The sequence below is a fragment of the Xiphophorus couchianus genome, chromosome 20 (assembly GCF_001444195.1).
Source record: "Xiphophorus couchianus chromosome 20, X_couchianus-1.0, whole genome shotgun sequence".
Classification (NCBI taxonomy): domain Eukaryota; kingdom Metazoa; phylum Chordata; class Actinopteri; order Cyprinodontiformes; family Poeciliidae; genus Xiphophorus; species Xiphophorus couchianus.
Genome location: NC_040247.1, coordinates 24,465,940 through 24,490,340, shown reverse-complemented (window position 1 = coordinate 24,490,340; position 24,401 = coordinate 24,465,940). Strand labels below are relative to the sequence as shown.

Here is a 24,401-nt window from a genome sequence, read left to right as displayed (position 1 = left end):
CATAAATAACGGTAAACTAAGTCTTAATTTTGGAAAGGCATCCAACATAAAACAGCTCAGACACAACATAGTAGTAAAACATACATAATTTTACATTTTCATGTTGGGTTATGACAAGGTCACAGCAACATTTTCAGTACTTTTTTCTGTGTCACAGTCTTTGTCTGAAGAGGCAGACACTGGGGCATCTCTGTGGGTATTAGGGCCACTGCTTGTCTGCCCTGCACCTTTGTTTGGCACTTCTGCCTTTGGTTCAGCCTCAGGTTCTTGCTGTGGGGCGGTTGCTACAAGAACACAAGTAAAAAAAATTGTCATAAATGTAAAGAATGTACAGTTATTATGGAAAATTGATAAATGTTATTACCAGATGTTTTACATATACTCATCATGGACACAAATCATACTTACTCTGCACTAATACCAATCTATTCATGTCACTATTTTACATGGTGGAGTGATTACAAAACATACAATTTCAGTGAATTTTGAAAACAAGAACTGGATGGGTAAATGTGAATTTATTGTGAATTTTCTCTAATTCACACAGGGTCAAAATTAGATACAAAGAATCTATCATATACATGTTCCCTCACGTTCCCGCATTCAATTGTTGGCTGAAAAAGTGAAATGATTGAAGTTGTTTGGTATTATCGGTCAACTAAGAAAACATAATGTTTCCAGTAAATCGTAAAGAGCCCAATTCACTAAAGAGACTTGTGCTTATGTTGGATGTAGGTAAACTTCTGATCTGAACTGTACGCTCCAAAAACACAAAATCTTACAAATATTTTTGGTTTAGTTTCTAGTGTAAATATCTTAGCACACTTGAAATAAGGCAAAAATAACTTACAAGTAACTTTTCAGCAATATCTAGAAGCTTGTTTTAAGTCAATAATTCACTAACATTGATGACAAAGTACTACAGTACTTACAAGTGAAATAATCTGCAAGTGGAACTCATACTTTTTCATCAATATTAAAGAATTATTGACTAAAAACAAACTCCTATTTCTTGCTGAAAAGTGACTTGTAAGTTAGGTTTGTCTTATTTCAAGTGTAATAAGATGTTTCCACTAGAAACTAGACCAAAAATACTTGGTAAGATTTTGTGTTCTGCAGTGTAGCTGTTGTTTTTGTTGTTATAATCCTTAGCCTTGATTCTGGCTCTATGTCATTACCTGACTGAGTGCAGGACTTCATGTGTTCTGGCCAATGGGCTTGCTGACATGGGTAATCACAGTAGCTGGTGTTCCAGCAGCAGTAGAAGATGGCCTCCTTCCTGCAGTTTGCGCACCACTGTTTTTTCTTGGTCTCATCCACAGCCTGCTGCTTCTCCAGCTCCATCTGCTTCTTCACTTCGGCCATTAACCTTTCCCTCTCCTGCTCCAGACTCTGTCTCATTTCTGCCATCGTCAGCTCTGCATCGGAGAGCAAAAGAAGAACCAAACAAAAAGGAAAAAAGGAACGTCGTTGTGATAATTAAGACAACGTACTGAGGCAACTAGGAGAAAATGAATGAGGACCTCACCGAGATTGTGCTTCATTTCAGACAGCTCCTGCTGATGTAGCCATTGTAGTTTTTCTATTTCAATTCTCAGCCGTTTTATCTGAAGGAAATACATCAAGGGGTATTATGTACAATTCTTTATAGGAAAAGTGTTCATCCACCTTGAAATTTTTCATATTTTTCAGGTTACAACTCTGAAAATTTTATCACTTGAAATGTAGTTAGTCTCTCCACAGCCCAGAGTAAACCCTTACCTCTCCTATTGTGTTCCCTGAAGAACCTTTAGAGAGGTCATTGTACATCTCAGTCATTGTGCCTTTAATTGCATCCATTATCTGAAAAAAAAAAAGATTATTTCATTAAATGTGTGGGAAAACATGCGTTTGATGTTCTGGATTTCAAATTAACTGTCAGGAAGGCTACTAATATTGTAATGAACTGAAACAGCTTATTTTATTTCATTTATTTAACATCAGATATCCCCTCTAGAAGGAAGCAATTACCTGGTCCATAATGGTTCCTTTAAGCAAGTTAGGATAGGTATATGAGTTATACAAAATGTGCTAATTAAATCTTTTGCGCAAAATCATCTAGATAATGTGATTTTAGTCTGGTCAGTTCTGCTTATTTTGAACTCCTCCTTTAGGGCATCTTGTCACTTGAAATCCAAATAAGCTAATGCTGGTCACGCCCACAAGTAATGAAAATGAAGGCAAACAGAGGCGCAATTATCCAACTGCACATCTTTGAAAAGCAGAAGTGGAGCCTCCTGCACAAGCAACAAGAATGTAGCAAGTGGTTTCTGAATGGTAAGTCAAAACATTTGTCTTTTTCCAGGAGATGTTGAACAGCGCTTAAACCAGCTGCCCAAATGTGCTGGAGCTCAGCTTGGGTTGCTAGGTCAGTGGCTGAGGCAACAAAGCAATGGAGGATTTTAAAATGGCTAGTTTTTCAGATAAACCTATTGCCAGAGAACTGTTGGGGTTTTTTTTTAAGTGCTTGGGCTGTTGAGACCCAAATGGAAGAACAAGAATGTGGAAAATGCTAACTTTGCATCACAGGTCCCCTTTAAGTCTTGCGAATTAGGTTCATCAAAAATTAAGGAAAAAAAAAAGATACTAACTTTATTTGTATATTTTGCAATGTCTGCAGCCACATCTGCCGAGGCAGTGGGAATATACGGGTCTGTTCCAGCCAGCGATGACGCAGGTGTGCCCAAACCTGAAGGAGCTACCATGGTAACAGAAGCTGGACTGCTAGGTACCAGAGTACCAGCAGGTGTGGACGTGCTGATGGATGGGTCTTTTTGTTGAACGGCTAAAATTAAGAACACAAGCATCAATATTATGGACAAGCAGAACGAAGCTCAAGACGGAAACCGTGCGACTCACCTTTGGCAGCCTGTCTTGTCTGATAGCGAGAGCTTTGTGAGGACTGCTGCGCTGAGGACGACGACGAAGGAACCGCCGCAGAGCCATTTCCCGCTACTTGTGTCTGGGTCAGAACCTGGGCCTGGCTGTGTCTGGGCGAGGATGCCTGCGTTTGTGGGGCCACGACGAGCTGCTGGGTTTGCTGCTGCCGCTGCACCTTCTGCATGTGCCACTTCTGGGAGGACGTCTGAAACTTTGCAGCGGGACTCCACACGACGGCTCGCTGAACCACCGGCACCGTCTCTCTGGGCAGCAGAGGGCGCTGTTTCTTCAAAGCTGGTGCAGCTGAAACCGATGAGGAAGATGACGGCGTTGTGGCGGCGCTGGAGACGGACGAGTGGCTGACTGTGGCGGGAGAGGAAGTAGTGAATGTGACCATAGTGACAGGAAGGGCCATCAGAGACTGCGTGGAAACGCCGGAGGATGTGGAAGTGGCGGTGGAGTTTGACGACGGGAGCCCCAATGTGGTCAAAGCTTTTCCTACGTACGACAACGAAAAGGAAATTTTAACCCCCCCCCCAAAAAAAAGATACACCTGCTCCAAAGTGGTGGATAAAATAACGGTCTTGAAGATTCTTTTGTTATTAGACACCTAGTTATTCAATGTCTCTTCAGACATACCTGACATGTTTCGACATTGTTAAATTTTCTTCAAAGGTGTCACGGCTGTTGTTCTCAGAGGTGGTGACACCTCTAATGAAGACAGAAGTACAAGGTCGCAACATGTCAGGTATGTTTGAAGACTGAGTATCTAATAACAAAATGCTTACGACTGTATCACATATGGACAAAATGAGTTTCATTGATGTGTTACGGGATAAACTAACGAGTAAGGACCAGCTCCATGTCCTTTAACTTCACCTCAAATGGACAGAATGGTTGAAGCTTGGACAAAGTTGAGTCTCAGTGAGAAAATTATTCCAGACACACATCAGAGCTGGTTTTAGAGTTGATAAAGGAAGCTAACATTAAGCTACTGGAAAGGCTCTATACTAACCTTCATTTATAAACCAGGAAACCAATTATTTTAATTTAACTTTAAGAATTGCCAAATTGTTTTAGAGTTTTAAAAAGATTGCCTTATTAAAAGTCCAAAATGGTTAAGACCATCTGACTGGCACTGTATGATTACTTCACAGTAGATTAAAAAGGGGAAGCCCCTTCTCACCTTCAGATTTCCCAACAGTTGACTCTTTGACAGTGCTGTCTTTTCTGCTTCTCTTTTTCTCCTTGCCCTGCTGTTCTTCCCCAAGATCGATAACCAGCTCCTTCTCTGAGTCAGAGTCCTCGGTGGGAACTGTCTGCTTTGCCTCCTTTAGTTTCACCTGACACTTTTCCTTGGACACCGGGGCTTCTAGAGCTGCTTCAGTCATATCTGGGTTCTCTTTACCCAAACCGGTGCTCGTTTTCTGTTCAGTTTCGCCATCAGACACAGACGCACTGGAATCATCCATGGTGTTTGGCACAAGTGGGTCGGCTTTGTCTTTCTCCGTCTGGCTTACAGAAGGTTGCTCTTTCGCTTTACTCCTAGTGAGCTCCTTCTGCGGTTCCCTTTTGGCGGCAGAGTCTTGGCCAGGCTTAGACTTTGACTCTTCATCTGTGGCGTACTCGCTCTCGCTGGAGTCGGATTTGTCAGAGTCTTCAGAGTCGCTGTGCTCCACACCTTTATAAACGTCCACCGAGATTTCATCAATACCTACAAAGCAAAGACAGAGACGACTTTCCAGTCCAGGGAACCATAATATTTAATTAAGAGTAGTCCATGTGACAAATGTCCAGGTTTCCATACTAACCCAACTGTGCCTTGCAGCTCTCAATTGTCTTGTCCAAGTTTAGCTGGAAGCGGCTCTTGATCTGTCTTTTTGGAGAGGTGAGGACCGGAGCGGCTCCCTGTTTCTGCTGAACCGTCTCACTGAGCTCCTTTAGATCCATTTCCGCTTTACTTCGATCTGAAAGGACACAAAACAATCACCGTAACTGCATAAACCAAAACTGAAAGATTTGGATGAAGTATCCATATTTTAGCCATCATGTTTAAATATTAATGTCATATCTTAATATTTAAGTTATTAAATATATCTTAATTATTTAAGATATATTAAATATTTACGCATTTAACAAAAAATGCGTAAAAGATTCACCTAGATTAAGGTTTAGAATGCTTCCGGTCTGTGGCGCCTTTTCCTGCTTGGATGTGTCAGGAGTCTGAGAGTGGGGTGGTTTCGAGCTGTCTAGGGAATTTCCTGTAAAAACCAAAAAATGTAAAGATTGTATGGAAGAATACCTTTTGTATGATAAACATTCTCTACAATTCAGCTAAAAAAATATGCAAAGCTCTACTGGGCGCATACATCCAAATTAGCAAAAGAACATCTACAACTGATTAAAAAAAAATTGAAGTCTTTACACTCAAATGTTCTTAAAGACCTTTTGAAAGATAGAGTGAGAAAATAGTCCCAAGTCAAGACATGGCACTATATATAGACTAAAAAAGGTTAGACTGAAGAAGCAGCTTTAAAGTTTGCTCACTTGTGCAATCAGATTATGGCAGCTTTGTAATTTTTTTTCCTTTGACATGTTTGGCAGTAGGAGGGATTCAGAAAACAAAACGACAAAAAAAAAAAAAATAAAATAAATTTTTTCATTGCAGATTTTTAATGCTTTTTTAAAAATCTAATCTTTCTTATCTCCAGCTAGCACAACAAGCATGAAATGGACACGTTTCTGACAAGAAAAAGACAGAAGGAACCGTCCAGCAGCCCTGCTGTGAATCACACTGCTGTAGCACCCTAAAGACCTCATGGCCGACTAAAAATCAGAAGGTATGAGGCAGCATTTGTGCTAAACAAGTGTAAAAATTATTGAATAGTGAATGAAAGTGACAATAAGCATTCTAAAAGTTGATGATTCTTGACATATTTTGCATCATTGTCAGTGGGGAACCTCTCGTCCTACCTTACCTACAGTTAACGTAGGAAGTGTTATAATCCCTATTGATCTGTTACAAAACATAAGGCAATAATTCATGTTTAAGCTGAAGAGTGATTAAAATTAAACATCTGGTACTTTTCAAAAACAAAAAATAACTTGTTGTAAAGTCTAGTCTAGTCTCCTAAAACAAATTGTAGCCAAGTGATCATAAACTGGGACCCTGGTAAAGAACTTAATTTTGTGCAGGCAACACAGGCCAGCTCATTGCTCTTATTGTCAGCCAACTAACTGTCAGATTAAAAAGACGCATAGCTGCAGTTTTGTTTAACATTTATTTGGGGACGTATTTTTTGTGGAGATTAGTGAAGATGTATTTGTTTTGTACAAATCTGCATGAGATAGAAATGATTCAACACCACAAAATGCAGCTGTGTTATTACCTGTGCAGTCAGTGGACTCTTCTCCTGCACTGGACTGGCTGTTTGCAGATTTGGTCTGCGTCCTGTCTGCCGTTTCCTGCTCCCCATCGGAGCCACAATGTGCAGAGGAGTTGGTGCTCATGGGGGACCGCTGCCCGTCTCCGAGAGGATGCCGCTGTCCCGTTGTTCTTTCCCCCAGTCCTGACAGCACCGCCCTGGTCAGGGTGATCTTGGGCGACGCCAACATATCGATGCTCAGCTTTATCTTCTCCGGTTTCTCGGGTTTTACGGCGGTGGACGAGGGATTTGAAGGGTCGAGAAGCAGCTGGAAGCTATTGTCAGGGGTGTACGGCGTCCTGAAGAGGGCATAGTTAAACACGCCAAACTTCTTTCTCATGTTCTCCACATAGACCTCCATCTCTTGCATGGCACTGTTGAAAATGCTTTTGGTCTTCTTCACAGAAAAGGGAATCTCTTTGGACATGAGGTAGCAGTTGTTCAGAGGAACCCAGGCCCTGCAAGATAAATTCCAGAACTGATCCACTATTGGAAGAAAAAAAAAGTAAATATAACGCTATAGGTCCATGTAAATCCCGGTGCAACTTTTTCACTTCTGATACGATATTGCAGCTTTGAGTATTGGTCAATACTGATATTGACCCAATAAGATATCCGCTCCAATCATACACTGTTTTTAGGGATGCACCGATCCACTTTTTTTCATTTCCGATACAGATATCAATATCTGAAGTTCAGTATCAACCAATATTGATCCGATACTGACAAACAGCTTAGTTGACTTAAAAGCTTTCTTTTTTTAAACACAGACATAAATGTACAGAATTGCAAATTTATATGATAACTCTGCACCAGTCCAGCTCACTTAAATACACTCACAACTTCACAAGCTTGATCAAACACAGAAAAACAACACAACTTTAATTTGTTCACTTGCTGCAATTTATTAGTATAACAGATAAATGTGAAATAAATAATATAGAAACTGAAACTGACAAAAAAAACCCAAAAAACAATAGGTCGACTACGTTGGTCAAATATGTAAAAAATAATCGGCAACAAATCTTTTTTCAAATGGTTTCAAAAGTGCAATTATGAATTCTAAATATAATGCAAAATAAATAATAAAGCATGAAATGACTCAGAGGACAAAGTATAGAACTAGACTATACTTCTATAGTCTAGTTTTATAGACGTATACTACCCATATCTAGATATCTAGAAATTTTTTTCAACATTGGGACTGATACAGATATTACTATTGAATCGGCGCAGAAAAGACTTGATCAAGAGGAGTGTTTATAACAGTTTGCTTCTGTCCAAAATTTTAGATGTGGGTCGATATAATACAATATAAAATTTTTTGGCTGATATCGGACCAATTTTCAATATCAGTATTGGATTAGGGCAGCCCTAATGTAAATGAAGCGACAACAACCAATACCTGTCATGTTGGCCAAAGAAGCGAGCGTCCACCTGTCCGTCTTTGTCCCGTAACGCTTTAGCAGGCCAGAACGGAAATCCTTTCAATTTGGCCCATACGAGAGGGTGAGGGTGGCTCTGCAGACAGACAGTAACAGACTGGGACTACAGAGCTGCTGCCTGATCATTTATTTCACAACGGATGAACAACAGGATGGCGTCACAAAACATCAGGAAAGTCAGCTAACTTACGCATGGCTCACAGAACCAGTTTTCTCTCTTTTGGCAGGCGGACAGGTAACACTCAGGACACACTTCAATCTCATACATCTGCAAAAAAACAAGGCAAACAAAAATAAAAGACACGGGAATAAGTTTCATGCTTTGAGCGAAGCACCGTTTGTACAGAAAGATATGCAACCCAAACTTCATGCTTACCTCGTGTTCACAGATTTTTACTATCACTTTAGCTGTAGCTGTGAGCTTGTGATTGCCTGAAAGAATAACACGAATTATTTCTGAACACTTTAAGTGTATTACAGGTACAGTACTATTCTAATCTAACCAGAATGCACATTATAGCTACAAATACAATAAGATCATTGGGTTGATTTTCATGTATATCTATATTTAGCTACTTCTACTTTGCAGTAGAACTTTGCACACACAGAGGCTGACATTTTTGCAATTTCTTGTGTGTAAAATAGCTCAAGCACAGTCAGATATGTGAATAATTAACCGAACAAAAAGCATTTGTGAATATTTTTCAGGTCTGGCCACAGATTCTTCATTAGATTTCTGAAGCAAAGCTTTAGACTATTGCTGTTTTTGGTTTTCTTTGAACGATGGCTTTCTAATCACAGCCAGATTAGAATAGCCAGATTGTGTGGTGCCGACAGATTCTCCCGCCTGAGCTGTGGACCTCTACAGCTCCCCCTGGTGTTATCATGGATGGCTGCTTTGCTGATTAATGCTCAGTTCAGCACTGAGTTGTTCATATTGTTTTATAACCTGCTGCTCCACCCTATTTCTTAATTAAGTGACTGGTAAAGACATAATTTATTTAGAGGCATTAAACTAAAGAAATATTAACATAAATGCATGCACACTTTTTTGGATTTTTCTTTTAAAAATAAATTTTTAAAACGTGCCATTTTCCTTCCGCTTCCCTATAGCGTTCCACTTCGCGTTAGCCTGCTGCATAAACATCCAGTGAAAATCTGTGGTCTTCATAGGACAAAGTGTGAAGTCGTATGAATGCTTTTTTTTTCCATAAGAGTTCTGAATACCTTTTTGTTACTTCCTAAAAATTATTCATACAGGTTGTAAGTTCATTGCACTCCTTACAACCTATTATAAATATCCAGAAATTGTGTTCATGTTAATAATAAAATCAGCAACATACCTCCATTGTAGATAATGCAATTGTGCAAAATCCATTTAACATCTGCCAGAAAGGCCTCCGTGCAGCCGTACATTTTCTTTTTGATATTCTGTGGCACATAAAAAAAGACACACAAAAAAACTGTCTGAACAGCAATAGTTTGATGATCAATGATACGATTCTAAAGTAAAAAAACCAGCAAGTCACGGATCTCTTGATGAAGAGGCTGTGGTCAAATTGCAACACAAACATGTTAGTAACTCAAATATACCTTCTCAAGTGTGCAAAGATCCATCGGATGAAATATATACTCTGCGTAATCCGGATGCTGTTCAAGAGACACTGGTTTCTGGAAAGGTTCAGTCTGCAAAATTGAGTACAGAAGAAAACAAAACAAAGAAAAGAGTGAAGGTAAACAAATACTGAGGATTCACAAGTATTTTCTCCCCTAACATGCTACCCACATACTGGTCTAAGCTCTAAAAGAAGCTCTTCACACACAAAACAAAACAAAAAAAAAAACAAGAGAAAGAAGCAGTGAAGTAACAAATCATGATGGGGTCTTGTTAGTGATGTGATTGATTACCCAATTAAAAGTCTTTCTCTGCGAGGAAGCTGCATGTGGGGAGCGAGATGACAAGCGCGGATGATCCTGAAAGAGAATGAGAGGGGCAGCTGTATCCTCACCACCAGCTAGCATGTTCACCGCCTTTCAAGCCATGACAGGCCCATTAGAAAACACTTCACGTGACTGTTAGTTCTGTTACAGCAAAGTTCATCATGCAAACTTTTTCATAGTTGCGTGAAAAACCGGGTTGAAAGGTGAACAGTAAAGTTGCAGATCTGGCACTACCGAAAGGCGCAGACCGTCGCTTGGTTGTCTAAGCGAAAGAATGCGTGCCTAAATTCAGGTAAACGTAAAGACAATCCTATTAAGAAGGAATGGCTCCTGTTAGAAAAAATACTTACACCTGGTTGCTTCATCTTCTGCAAAGCAAACTTAAGTAGATAAGAAAGTTGGTCTGTAGTGAGCATCATCATGGCCTTGCTCTGCGTCTCTATACACTCAGCAACTGTTATTTTCTGAAGGGCGACAGAAAAAGAAATCAACATTTCATTCGTGGCTTTTTACGAGATGCAGCACACAGACGCTCTGAAGTTTTTGCTATTTGTGTTGTCAATAACCTCTCTTGCTGTAATTTTGTTTTTTACTGGTTTTTTTTGGGAGGGGGGGTTGCAATTTTCAACAAAAATGTGGTGAAACAATAAACTCAACCTCTTGCATATTTTCCTCATTTTGTCAGATTACAACTACTCACCTCAGTGTATTTGTATTTTATGTGATGGACCATGACAAAGTAGCACATGGGAAATGATGGATGTTTGTCAATATTTACACAAAAATAAATATGAAAATTGTGACTCAACTCCTATTTTTTTTTTAGTCTAACAGGTTTTGTTATTTACCTCCGTCGGGCCTAAAAAAAATCCAACTTGACCCAACCCGGGCCCATAATGTGAGCCCGATCCAATCCAACTAATTAACTTTATTTATAGCTTGAAGTAGACCCAACATATTTTTCTAGCTACGATTTTACTGCTTTTGTTTTTAGACCATTTGATTAAGTAAGCAGAGTATCTTTTTCCATTTTTAGCTTTTGTTTCACATGTTCCAGCTCCATCCTGTCACTTGTTGTGACAACAGGGTGAGTCAGGTGCAAATCAACTGGTATGTGTGATTGAAAGGATCCTATCTTAGCTGGTACTTGAGTGGAGCAGGGCAGAGATAGCAACTTTTTCAAAAAAAAATATAAATAAATAAATCAGTATCAATCAAAATTGGAATCGACAGTTGAAACTATAAAAATTCTTGGTCGGCCGGAAAACTGCAACTAATTTAAATGCATCAGAGTAAAGGGGTTGAGGATGTATGCATACCACATTTTGAGATTTTTTTTTTGTAGAAATGTTTTTTCATAGTGTAAGAGTTTTTAAGGGGATTGTCCTCTAATTTGTGTTGGTCTAAAACATAAAAGCTCAATGTACTATTTGAAAGTTTGTGGTTGTAATGTGCCAAAATGGGGGGAAAAAAAAACATTCCAAGAGGTACGAGTACTTTTGGATGGCTGCATCTAAAGTCACATAGCAGATTTCGACAAGCTGTTTACAACATTAAGAAGCCGTTCAGATCCCGGGTTCAGTACCTCACATTCTGGACAGAACCAGTCGCCCTCGGGCTCAGCTGGCAGTTTGAGACACTTGGCGTGGTACACCCTGGGGCAGAGCTCACAGCAGAGCACCTGGCCCTCGCGGTGGCACAGCCAGCAGTAAAAGTCGTTCCTGCCGTCCTGCGGTACAACATCAACAGGGTCTGTGGTGAGTGATGGCTGCTTGGCATAGTAAAAGGGACCGTGTCTTAGCTCAGACTGGAACGCAGGCAAAAGAAAGACAAAGTTGGGGGAAGGTCAAAATCAGGGTGACAATTAAAGAAGCCAAGGAGGCATGCAAGGCATCAGCATAAAGTATATCTACTGAACTAATTCTCAATCAACTATAAGCAAAATGTCACATTTGTAACAGTACAGAGAATCTGTCATCGTTGCAGTGCTGAAGCTTCAACTTAGTCCACCTTAAAGATGAGCCAAGAAGAACTGATCGATAGCTCTTATTCTCAATGCTACTCCTTCTCTAAGGGATGTCACCCAAAATCTTTAAGCCTATGTGATACTCAGCAGGTATGTGTGTGTATGCTCCAGCTGTGTGTGTAAGCTAAAAAAAAACCCAAACATTTCCAAATACAGCAATACAACTGGTAGACAGCGTGTTTCCCCTAAGACTATGAAACGACAGTCGCACTCAAGGCAAAGGTTAAACTCAAAACACTGATACACAATCTAAAAAACTAACAAGGACAACAGTTTCTTCCCTAAGGTTAGGCTGTGCATAATTAACCTAAAATACATTCAATCCAAATGATCAATAAGTCATATAAAAACAAAGAGTTACCCTGCTAGTGGTAGCCTAGCATTTCAGCAAACTACTCCTCATTAAAACACAATTAGCAAGGACTCATATAGCCATTTATTGAAAATTGGAGCTGCATGTGTTAAGTCAGATGTCTCTGTAAGAACAAACGATAATGCACATGCGTGTTTTATCTGACATATTATATCCAGTTAACCTGTGCTGGAGCAGTGTATCGAGGCTGCCATCCAGACACTAGAGTAAAGCCAAAATATTCTTTGCCGTCAAGAGAAATCAGAATGCATTGAATGTAACTGCGTCACAATTCTCATGCAGAGCATGTGATACTCATGAAAAGTGACTCATTTACTCAACTGTAAAGCCGTTGGGTTTTTAAGAAAAAATATGGAATTAATTTGTTTCACTTTAATATTAACAGGTGTCAGCAAGAAATTGATTTTAACTCTCGGATCAAAACAGGGGACAAAGCCTTATGTTAAACGTCTCCCATTTTAAACAATTTTAAATACGATACTTTTGACATGTGCACAGTAACATATCAAGAAACAATTTTATTTGTAATGCCTGATGGAATCCACTGGTAAATGTGCCACAGACAGCTTACCAAACACTTTGGGCAACAAAAGATCAATAACATTGTTCATTTATTCTGATTCTTCTTAAATGATGTCACATACAGTATACTGTTCACATAGGTTGCAGAGAAGGAATAATTGAGACAAGTATAAAATGTCAACATCTCCTAAAAGCTTAAAAGCAATAACCTAAGAATCGGTGGGTTTATTGATATTGTAAGAAGAAAACAAGGCATCCCAAAAATGTGACTTTTATTGTCATTTACAAACAGAGAAAAAAAACAGTATTTTTTTATGGTAAATACATTCCACTAACTTAAATCATATGTCCCCTCCCCCTTTTATCATTTTCAATTTTTGTTAGTTTCTAACAATACTGACTTGCACTTGCTCATGTATCTTGCAGATTTTGCTTGTGTAAAACCTTCAGGATGTGGAGCTGCATGTTCTGTCTGTACGGCATTGACGCTTAGTGAGCCAAGCAAAAACAAACAGACGTGACTGTTGACAGAACATCCAGTTTTGAGCTTTTTTTAGAGCTGCTCGTGTATATATAGATGTTCTCTACGCCAGCGCACTGATAAAGTCCCATTGTTGCGTAATTTAGATTAATTAAACCGTGGAAAATGAAATGAATATACAACTAAGATGAACTAAATCGTTTTTCTGCACACAGACTCAAGACCCAGCTTCTACATTTTGTTTGTTTTTTAATTCCCATTTGGCAGAGTGAGATGATACCTGGTCCTTGGTGCTGCTACCAGCTCCGGGTTTTTTCTTCTTTTTCACTGGGCAGGGTGAGCTTTCAGCAGGGGAGTGGCCACTGGATGAGTTTGAAGGACTAGGGATTTTCCTCTTCTGGGCCAGCCTCTCTGTTGATCCTGCATCTGAAACAAGAAGAGTTTAGACTGGATCAGGCTAAATCAGTGTGTTCTCAAACTGTGGATAAACAGTCCACAGTTCATGTTAAGTTGGAAAGTACACAAGAAAATCAAAAAGAATATATGTTTAAGGAAAATGCAAAAAAACCCAAAAGCACTTCACATCAAAAACTGCTTCTATGTCTGGGCTACTTAAAGGTTTCTTTTAGTTTTTAAATCATGTTTTCTGAGAATGCCACATCTTTCAGCTACATTTGGCCAATTCGCTGTACTTACCTTTGGATCTTGTGGAGATCTCCATTTCTTCTGCTTCAGTGTAGTTTTCCGTTTTCCCCTCCTCCTTTGTAACACTGACAGACAAAGATAACCTTCAGTATATGCTCGTGTTTTATCCCTTCTGTGTCCTATTCTTTTACTTATTTTTATGAAAGTAGTACACTGTGCTGTAAAGAAGACAGTACATTAATCAAAACGTATGATTGGGTTACAACTAAATAATGTTCAGCATACAAACGATGTGTAGATAAAAATCATAATATAGTATAGATTTCCAGATTCCTTGGCCAAGCTGATTTTGCCCACCTGAGCTTATGATTGACTGGGCTTCTAAAAAACTATGAGTTTTTAGTTTTGTGTCAGCCAGTCTAACAAGTTTCTACTTTGTCAAAAGCATCAATTCAGCAGATGAATTGAGACACAACGTCCTACAAATCTTTACAGTAATGGACTTAAGTGTAAATATTTGGCACTATGAAATTCAAAAACACATATCTAAGACATTTAAGAAAGTTTACAGTTAATTTTCTTTTTGCTCATAAAAACATAAGAATCTGTACATTGACATTTTTTGGTGATTTAATTAACAAAATACAGTTGTCACATCATCATAATAATGTTAGTCGTTGCATTTATGATAGCAAATTAACTGACAGCTACATTTTTGTATATGTTGGAAGGATTTTATAGTTAATTATCATTTATTTGCTTTACCTGTATTTTATAAAATAATCCATTTTATTTACCTTTGAATTTACATTTTAATGATGTGCTTTGAGTGTTTTCAAGTGTTTGCAGAAACTCTGGACGCGGCCTGCTGAGGAGTGAGAAAGGAGGATACCATGAACGAGACATTCCAGCGTTGATTGCCCAGAGGAACTGCAAACCTATAGTCTTATCTTATGAAATATGCTTTTGAAGATTGTATGAATGAGTTGTGTTCATGTGAGTGTGCAGCTGTTTTCTGCTCCCCCTCCCTTCAGTTACACTGTCATGTAACTATGGTGTTCCTAATTCTAATAAAAGCAGGGTAAGACTCAGTTGAAGCTTCAGAGCATAGGCAGAAATCTGTAACTGGGTTTCAGCTGTGTTCTCCCTGCAGGTAAAACTAAATTCTGACTCTTGTCTCTTCTTTGTGTCTGTGTTTAGGTCATTTAGACCCAACAGTATACTTTTAAGACATTTTAAGAAAATTATAACATAGAAAATCAGGATCTATGCTTACAAAATTCATCATACTTAAATTTCATAACGTATGTCTAATATCAAGATATATCTTAAGACATAAAAAAAAATTAAACTGAAATATTTTTTAGAAAGCAGTGAAGAAAAAAATGGATACAAGGATACAGACTGTAAACCCCCCCCCAATAAAACAGCAATGTTAGTCGATGACAAAAATATCTGATGGAAAATTTCAATTGTCCCAAAGCAAACCGATTTAATACAATACTGCATAAAGACTGAGAGGAAGTATTGCGTAGTCACCGAATATACTGTATGTCTTGCTCCTCAAGATGCATTGTGATGAAAAAATAATTGAGATGATATGGAAATTAAATACAACAACTTCAGCAATTTACAAATGCTGCGTTCAATAAAAATGAGGAAATGGTTGAGAAGCAGTTTGTTATGGTGCAATTACACAGCGGCACTTCCAGGTATTTATGATTAAGCATAGAGAAAATATTCCAGTCGAATATGACCTGTCCAACATCTACCAATATATATATATTTTTAATTAATAAAAACACATCGTACTTGTGAAAATCCTCAAAATGCGAGCCCAAACATGCTCTCAACCATCTTTATCAAAGATTTGCCCAACAAGTTTTTTCCCCCCTATTTTCACTCAAACGTGCCTCAACCTGATTTGAAGCCTATTGTTAATACCACTAAGGATATTCTGAGTGAACTGCAATGTTCAAGCTGTTCAGACGCTTTTGGATTTAATTATTTTTGTTATTATCCACAGCCATAAAACACATCTAGCGCATTTCTTTCTTCCAGTCAAAACAAAAGAACTACATTTTGGTACCGACCCTCTCTGACCTCCTCTGCCTCTTCAAGCTGACGAAGAAAAATCAGAGACAGCAGACGTGAGACAGTGCAAGGAAGTGCCTCTGCTGACCTCCGTGTCTAACCTGTCTGGACAGTTCCATGCACTTCACAACAACACCCTCAGAAGGCCACGGAAAATAGAAACAACACGCAACAGAAGACACAGAGCTGCACAGTCTGACACAACATTTCAAATATCAGAGAATCTATTGCAGCCAACTTATTGATACATCCCTGTCCACACCCACCTCGTCCACAACAATCATGCCTCAAGTGAAGGAAAGGATCAGCATACCTTCTCTCCTCCCTCACTCGCAGAATCTTCGGCCTGCTCTTTTATCTTTATCAATAACTGAGAACGCCAGGGAATGATGGGGTGGGAGAAAAAGATGGGTCCAGGTTTCCCAGAAGGCCTTCTCTCCCTGCTGTTCTCTCCTGCAATTGTCAATCTTTAACCTCGGCTGCGAGCCGCCGATTGGCTCGGGTAGCAGACGGAGGTACCTGATTGGGTGCCGGGGCTCGGTGTGCAACACGGGCTCTCTGCTCCCTGCTTTCCTCAACCACACTGCTGCAATGCAGAGAGGACTGATCCGTACTACGGCTACAAAATTTCCCCTTGAAACCATCATATAGAGGTCCACAGGGTACCAGTCTTTAGAACAGACGTGTTAGCTTTACCACTAAGAGCTTTGACAGAGAAAGAGGATCAGATCTCCCCCTCACAGCACTCTCAATCAGTGTATGTGTGTGGCATCCATTTTGAAGAAACAGTCTCTCTCTTTCTCTCTCTCTCCCTCTGTCTCTCTCTATCACCACTGCACACACACAGCACCATGCAAATTGTCTGTAAAGGACCACATGCGGTTTATTATGTGCCTCAGCATGTGGACATGTAACTCTGGGCCAAAAAAATGGCCTGGAAATGTCACAGGGCCAGACAGCTGAGACAGTAGGAATGCATAACGGTAATCTCTAAATAATACCTCTCCTTTATTCTGTAAAGTCATATCTACTCAATACCTGACTGGAAATTGGACTTTGATAACAAATAGAGCCTCTTTTGTTATTGCATTAAAATTACACTAAATTAGAATATGGAAACCTAGAGAAGACATTTTTCTGCACATACTTCTTCCCAATGATTTTCTCAAGATAACGAGACAATCTTGAGAAAACCTGATATTATCCTTCAAATGCCTGGCACAACGGCATGCATTTAAGTGGTGGAATCAGGTTTAACACACACACACACACACCAATCATCTCGTTATGTCAAAAAACCACTGGGGAAAAAAAGAATACGTATAATATATATATACGTATAAAAAAAGAATACGTATAATATAGAAGATTAAATCGTTATCTCGAGGAAACCATCGGGGAAAAAGTATGCTTGAAAAATGGGAAATGTATCTTGAGAACCCACTGGGAAATTAACTCACAATCTTGAGAAAATCTTCAGGAAAAGGAATATGCAGAAAGCGTCCACTCTTGGCTTCTGTATTAGAATATACAAAAATGATCAATATAATCCAATCTGCAATGTTTTGTCAAGATAGAGAATCTATAATGTGTTGAAAGTCTAATCCCTTCTCTAAACTCAATGAAGAGAGTATCTGCCCACTATGTCCATCCAGTCGATGTTTTCCACTTATTCGAGTTCAGACTTCAGTTGGAACAGGTTCAGGTATGGAACCCATAAATCCCTCTCCCAGGCACATTCCTTGGGATTCCAGGGCTTTCCTTGCCAGAAAGTACGTAAGACGAACCTGATTTTTGCCCCAACTGAACAGACTACTTTTCATGTGGAAGACAGGTGGCTTTACTATAAGTTACCGCAGGATGTCAGACATAATGGCCAAAATCTTGACCTTTTGGCGATTATGCATTTTGATTTGCGCACTTGCAAAGCCTTCTATACACTAAAAATGCCAACAGAAGAGCCCTATCATCCACAAATAGAGGAGTTGCAACCTCGAGATTCCCAAACTGGACCACCGTGGCAAGGGTTTCACTGACAATCCTGGCTGTCTAAACACAGCTCTTTCTTTGATTATTAAAAGACCGGACAACACACAAAATCATCTCTGGCACCCCATACTCCCAACAATCCCCAGGAAAAAAAAAGTATTTTCCAAATCCACAAACCAAAACTCCTTGGACTCCCTTAACTGGACCACACTGGCCAGTACATGAATCTGAGATTTGAAGGGCAGTTTCTTTCTTTGATACCATTGGTGTAAAGCTCCATTTGTCAGTTTTAAGACTCCTTTTTCTCCAACATATCCATGCTACTTATTTAATCAATATATGTACATTTTCAAGAGTGACCATACATTTGAAATTTTTAGTGACGAATAGGGTATAGCGGCTATATCATAATTTTTTTTTTTACCAAGAAGTTGAGAATAAATATTGGAATATTAGTGTTAAAAACATATCATTCTTATATATAATTACATAAAATGAATCCGTTTTTAGAAAGGACTTTAGATGGTACACAGATATCAAACCAAATAGGCTGTGTGTGCTTTTATACTGAAGGGTTAGCCACACCAGTCCTGGAATGAGGGGATTAAACACATTCCTGGGCAACGTAACACTAAACACTAACCCAAGCTTAAGCAGCATTTTGTTAAAGTTACCACACCACAGTTTCCTCAGTTATATTCAAAATAATCGCAGTAAATGACAATACTTAAACATTGTCTTAATGTATAACAATTCCCACTTACCATGTCTAATAAACTATAAAAACAAGTTTATTGGAAAATGTATTTGGATATCATAGGTCAAATTCCACACAGATTCTCAAGCCTCTCCAAGTGAAATCTTTGTGTGAAAAGCTTCCAGAGGAAGTCCTTCCCACCTTCTTTTCTTCTCTCTTACATACAAATCACCAGTGTGTTTCGAGCAGAGGGACAGAAAGGGGAAGCCTTTTAAAATGGCTGACATTCAGCAGTCAAGAATAACGCTGGAGGGTGGGGGTTTTAGGGGTAGTGCAGGTCAATATGCTCCACCAATTCCTACCATCTAGTACAGATGATTGGTTTCTTAACTAACAGAGAGATTACTAAATCGGACCATTGAAAATTATGTTTTATTTCAGTTTGCCAGTAAAAATGGGCATGATTTGAAATCAACAAGGTATCAGGTGAATTACAGAAAAATAAGCCAATTGAAGTCTGTTCTTCAAGGCTATGTTAGTCTGGCAAACAAGGAACTACCCTGCTGTCTTGGTCTCATTCTAGTATAAGGCCTAAATTAAACTTGCTGTGCTGTCAGTTTCCCCATCTGTTAATTCCTTTGGGAACACCCCTCTGCATTGCTGCCTGTCTCTTCCATCCTGCCTGATTCACTCAGAGGGTAGGTCATTTTGACAGCCAAGGCCAGACACAGCTGTGATACCGTATTCTCTTCAAAATTACTGGAAAACAGGCTTTTAGCATCAGTATCAGCTGCATTACTGAACTCACTATGTCCTCACTCTAGGCGGCACTCATATGCTTGGGGGTTCCAATAAAATTTTACCCCCTCAACCTATCTGTCAAGCAAACTTATAACACCAGGCAGGCACATATCCAACTGGTGCTCTTTTAGCAAATCAATATATGTGAGAGAATGAAAGTAGGGCTTACCTCTGTGGCTGCATGGCTAAAAATTCTGTGTGATATGTCAGTACTTATTAAAACATGGAGGACAGCCCTGTCAGCCCTCACTCAGCTTAGAGCACAGCCACGACTCTCCAAGCTGTCTGACTTCACTGTTCTGATAAAAGCCATGCCGAGACTGGCCGCGCACTCAGAGCAAATGCAACACAGCTGCTGATTGGCTGGTGCATTTCCGGGCTGCTTGTCTTTTGTTCAGCACAAGTGAGTTGAGACACAGCAAGACAGCCTAGGCCCAAAACTCTCTGATAAGCCACCATATGCATACAGAACAATTTAAAAGACAACGCTATTCTTTTTCATAGACTTACTACAAAGTCAATCTTTGGTGCAATTGGGAAGAGAAGTTAGCTGTTATGTTGGGAACAAGCCTGTATTTTATTTGAAAGGTTATGACCCACAAGTTTCCTCCTGAAAACTAAACTAACCACCACGGTAACAATAACGATCAGGCACTTGTTGAATTGTACATTGACTGACCAGTGTTTAAAAACTAAAACAAAGACAGAAATTTACGGTGTGTGATTAACCTCAGATAATAAAATCTGACCTCATCGATTTAGGAAAGATTCCTAAACCATCCATCCATCCATTTTCTGTTCACCCTTGTCCCTAATGGGGTCGGGAGGGCTGCTGGTGCCCATCTCCAGCTACGTTCCGGGCGAAAGGCGGGGTACACCCTGGACAGGTCGCCAGTCTGTCGCAGGGCAACACAGAGACATACAGGACAAACAACCATGCACACACACACTCACACCTAGGGAGAATTTAGAGAAACCAATTGACCTGACAGTCATGTTTTTGGACTATGGGAGGAAGCCGGAGTACCCGGAGAGAACCCACGCATGCACAGGGAGAACATGCAAACTCCATGCAGAAAGACCCCGGCCGGGAATCGAACCCAGGACCTTCTTGCTGCAAGGCAACAGTGCTACCAACTGCGCCACTGTGCAGCCCTAAACCAATGACAAGAATTGAAATTTCCCTTTACCTACTACTCTAACTTCCATTGCCTATGGTTACAGGGGGACTGGTGCCTATCTACACTGTTCATTAGGTGAGTGGTAAATAAAGTAAACCCTGAACAGATCTCTAGTACATCACTGGAAAGCTAAGAGACACAGAGGACAAACAACCGTACACAACAGAGCAGTTGAAGGCTTGAAGGAGCGGTCATTTCAAAATTGCCTGCATTGAAGGCACATGAAAAAACTTTGTATAGTTTCAAACCACAGACCCTTTACATGTTAAGCAAACATGATCTACACTGCAAAAACTGATCTTCTATTGGTTGTTGTTAGTAAAGGGCACAAAATTTGTCAAAGGATAACCCTCAGAGACTTGTTGGTAAAAATATGTCAAGGGAAATCTCCCTCAGCACTGGCTCCCCAAAGGACTGTGTACTGAGCCCACTGCTCTTCTCCCTGATGACCCAGGACTGCCAGGCCATGTTCAGTACCAATCACATCGTTAAGTATGCAGACAGTATGACAGCGGTGGGTCTCATCAGGGACAACAATGAACCGGCCTACAGAGAGTCTGACTGATGGATCCAAACAATCTCATCCTCAACAAAGCAAAAGAAATTTTTGTTGATTTCAGGAAAAAAAAAATCGCCAAGTCACACCCCTCTCCTAATAAATGATGCCTCAGTGGAGCAGGTCAGCAGCATTAAGCTCCTGGGAATACAGATCACAGACACTATGACCTGGTCCCTCCAAACACCATACCAAAAGACAAGCTTGCAAATGGAAACACCATGATATGGGTTGTTTTACAGCACTGATACTGACAAACTTCATATCATTGAAGGGAGGATGAATTGAGAAATGTAACCAGTAAACAACTACGAATTTCCAAGCAAAACAATAGTGCAAGAGGTATCTTGAAGTTCTCATTACAGCAAAAAAGTATTTTCCACAAAGTATTCAATAAATTTCTGTGTCCAAATACTTATTTCATGTATCATCCCAATTCTTAAACCAAAACTTTATTTTTGGACTAATTTGAAATCTCCAAATTTTACATTGTGCATCAGATGTAGTTTTACTGCAGGTCAAAAATGATTTGCTGTAGGTTATTCCTTGCAAAGTAAATGGGTGACTCATATCTTCAACAGGAGGAAAGACATTACTGACCTCTTGTGTTCAACCACAATTAAAACTGGAAAGACACAAGACAATCCTGTTTTGTTATCTAGTACTATCTTAAATATGATGAAAATCAAGCAGTGTTTATACATGTACAAATTAATTCAAAATGCAGTCACAGAATGTGGAATCTATTTTTAGTTGTTTTAGTGAGTTTGATACAAGATGCATTATTATGGAGCAGTAAATTTGTTAACCACTTAATTTTAGAACTTATGCTTTCAGTCAATGACTATTTTATTAGTTAAGTTAAATGTCTTCAATTGAAAAACTGCGACTTGGGGTGTGCTGTGGTGGCGCAGGGGTTAAGCACAACCCACATATAGAGGCCTTAGTCCTCGACACGGCTGTCGCAGGTTCGATTCCCGGCCTGGCGACCTTTGCCGCATGTCTTCCCCCTTCTCTCATTACCCTCTTTCCTGTCAAATAAAGGTCACTAGACCCAATAAAATCTTTAAAAAAAAACAACAACCAAAAAAAACTGCGACTTGGCCAATCAGTAGGCAGAATCTCAACGCTTTTAGGGATCTAAAGATAGTGATGACTTAGTGAAGTTCAAACTGAGCATCACAATGGCAAGAGAAAATGGATTCAGGTGACTTTTAAAGTTTCCTAAATTAAATTAATGCCCTTAATCCTGACTGATCTTTCCTCGAACTCCACAGCCAATCTGAAGATTGTTACTGACCACCTCCATCCCTTTATGACCACAGTGTACCCTTGGTCTGATGGTTACTTCCATAATCCGTCAAAAAGCTCAAATCATCTCAAACGCATTTGTTCAACATCACAGTCAGTTCACTGTTCCTCAATAGCCCCTAGAGCAACCAAAAGAGTCCCACTGAATACCTTTGTAAGTGGCGAAAAAGGAGAGTTGTGTAAAGAATATTCATCCAGTCAGCTAGGTAGCTGATCTGAAGCAGCTGCATTGTGTCGTTTTGTCAATAATGGACCATAATCCCAAAATAAAGTTACCAACATATTTCTAAATTCATGCCATGTAAAATTAAGATAGATCTTAATGTTAATATGATCTATCCATTTAACATAAGAAAACAGAATGTTAATAGTTTTTTTTTTTTTAGTTGGATGTTGAGTAGTTTTTAAAATATGTGTTTAGCTCGGAAGATTTTTGTTAATACGTTTTTACATTTGAAAAGTTGTTACGATGCGTACATAGAGCATATGTATATATACTGTATGTGTGTGTATGTGTGTGTGTGCGTGCATTTGTTTTGTGGGGACCTTCTTCCTCTACAAACCAACGCGTTTAAAACCCACAATTGAAAGAAGAGTGAATATATATTACCCTCTTCAAGTTGACTTGAAGAGTTCAAGTTAACATTTACATGTTAACGTTAACATTTCTCTAATTAGAGTACATTTCCGAAGAGGAATTTTCCGTTATGCCAGTCAGGAGAAGAGCAACATGAGCCTCCCGAGAAACGACAAACAACCTCCGGAAAATGCTTTGTCTACATTTTGACGAGAAAAACTGAGAACATATTCCTACTACAGTTACACCCCACAGACAAAATTACACTTGTAGCACACTCATCGTTTCCCACAGTACCGTTTGGTGTCCAGTTTGTACCAGTAAGCTCAAAACGAATCTCCAATTGTAGTCCGACTGGTGATGAGCCCAGCATTCCCCAAGATGGCGCCCAAGCTACAGTCTCTTTCTCTGACGAGAGCTCAGCCAAGAGGACGCGACTCTCTAAGTTTAGTTAAAGTGCGGATAATCTTCATGTGAGGGTAAAGTTGATCAGATTTCGTTTTACTATAACCCCTCCCCTCCCCCTCTTTTGTTCTTGCTTGCTTCGTCTTGAAGTCTGTATACCCTCAAACCAGAAATGTGTACGGCCAATCACACTAATCATTTCAAAATTAATCATTTTGTGCGGAATTATATTAATTTGACTAATTAGTCTGCTGTTTTTGTTTACCTAATGGTATGTTTTGTACGTCTGACACACAACGACGCATTCTACATGTAGAGGAAACAAAAAAAATGTGAATAATTGAATCTAAAAATGTAATGAATTTGAATTAAAGGTAGATTAAAAACGCTTTTGAGGTTCACAGCATAAAGTCTGAGAAGAGGGATGGGGGCTGATTGGTTAGTGCAAAGAAAGCCTTGTTGTTGGCTGTTTGCAGGTAAACCAGTCTGAATACATTAATGATTATGGGGCTATCTCCTGTCCTTTCAAACTGTTATCTCCTGTCCTTTTAAAGTGGAGAGAGGGCAAGTAGGGAGGGAGAATGGGATAAAGTGTCTCACACTTACTGAAGGGGTAGAGGGCGGTGTAGGTTAGCATGTTTAGTGGGGGAAGGGACACAAACACACTCCATGGGACTCTAGGAATGTGCCTGACTCTCTCTTCCCAGACAAACCTACAACATGCAAACAAAAAGTTCAGTCTTTTCTATTTGGTTACTATATTAACTTATGAATCATAAGTCCTTTTGTGGACAACCGTGACAAAACCGAACAAATGTTTATTTTAATATTTTGTTTTACTTCCATTTTGGTGGCGATTAGCACGTTTCATCATTGTATATTCGCAATTTAGCACACCTCACTTCTGTTTTCATAGTGAGGCGGCAGATAGCATTTTCTCCTCGCAGCAAAGAGCAAGTAAAGAACATTCATCTATTCAACCCTCTAGTCCCCGACGCCCTTTAACCTCACAC

General features: G+C 39.5%; 1 protein-coding gene across 7 annotated transcripts; it reads right to left on the bottom strand.

Moving 5' to 3' along the window:
* Nucleotides 1–68: 68 nt before the first annotated feature.
* Nucleotides 69–23,427, bottom strand: LOC114136007 (protein kinase C-binding protein 1-like). 7 transcript variants are annotated; one of them, XM_028003761.1, is made up of 21 exons: nucleotides 19,528–19,646; nucleotides 13,829–13,902; nucleotides 13,413–13,558; nucleotides 11,316–11,537; nucleotides 10,081–10,194; nucleotides 9,698–9,763; nucleotides 9,383–9,475; nucleotides 9,133–9,220; nucleotides 8,166–8,221; nucleotides 7,980–8,057; nucleotides 7,750–7,865; nucleotides 6,309–6,802; nucleotides 5,079–5,180; nucleotides 4,731–4,886; nucleotides 4,106–4,633; nucleotides 2,899–3,282; nucleotides 2,631–2,824; nucleotides 1,762–1,842; nucleotides 1,529–1,607; nucleotides 1,179–1,418; nucleotides 69–284 (listed from the first exon to the last, which is right to left on the bottom strand). In XM_028003761.1, exons 1-21 carry the CDS (start codon nucleotides 19,539–19,541, stop codon nucleotides 109–111), a joined length of 3,501 nt encoding a protein of 1,166 aa, XP_027859562.1. In that variant the 5' UTR covers nucleotides 19,542–19,646; the 3' UTR covers nucleotides 69–108. The 7 variants fall into 7 exon arrangements, 1 of the variants encoding a protein (XP_027859562.1); XR_003593715.1 differs by lacking the exons at nucleotides 69–284; nucleotides 1,179–1,418; nucleotides 1,529–1,607; nucleotides 19,528–19,646 and adding an exon at nucleotides 23,281–23,427 and having other exon boundaries at nucleotides 2,895–3,417; XR_003593713.1 differs by lacking the exons at nucleotides 69–284; nucleotides 1,179–1,418; nucleotides 1,529–1,607 and having other exon boundaries at nucleotides 2,895–3,417.
* Nucleotides 23,428–24,401: the final 974 nt, after the last annotated feature.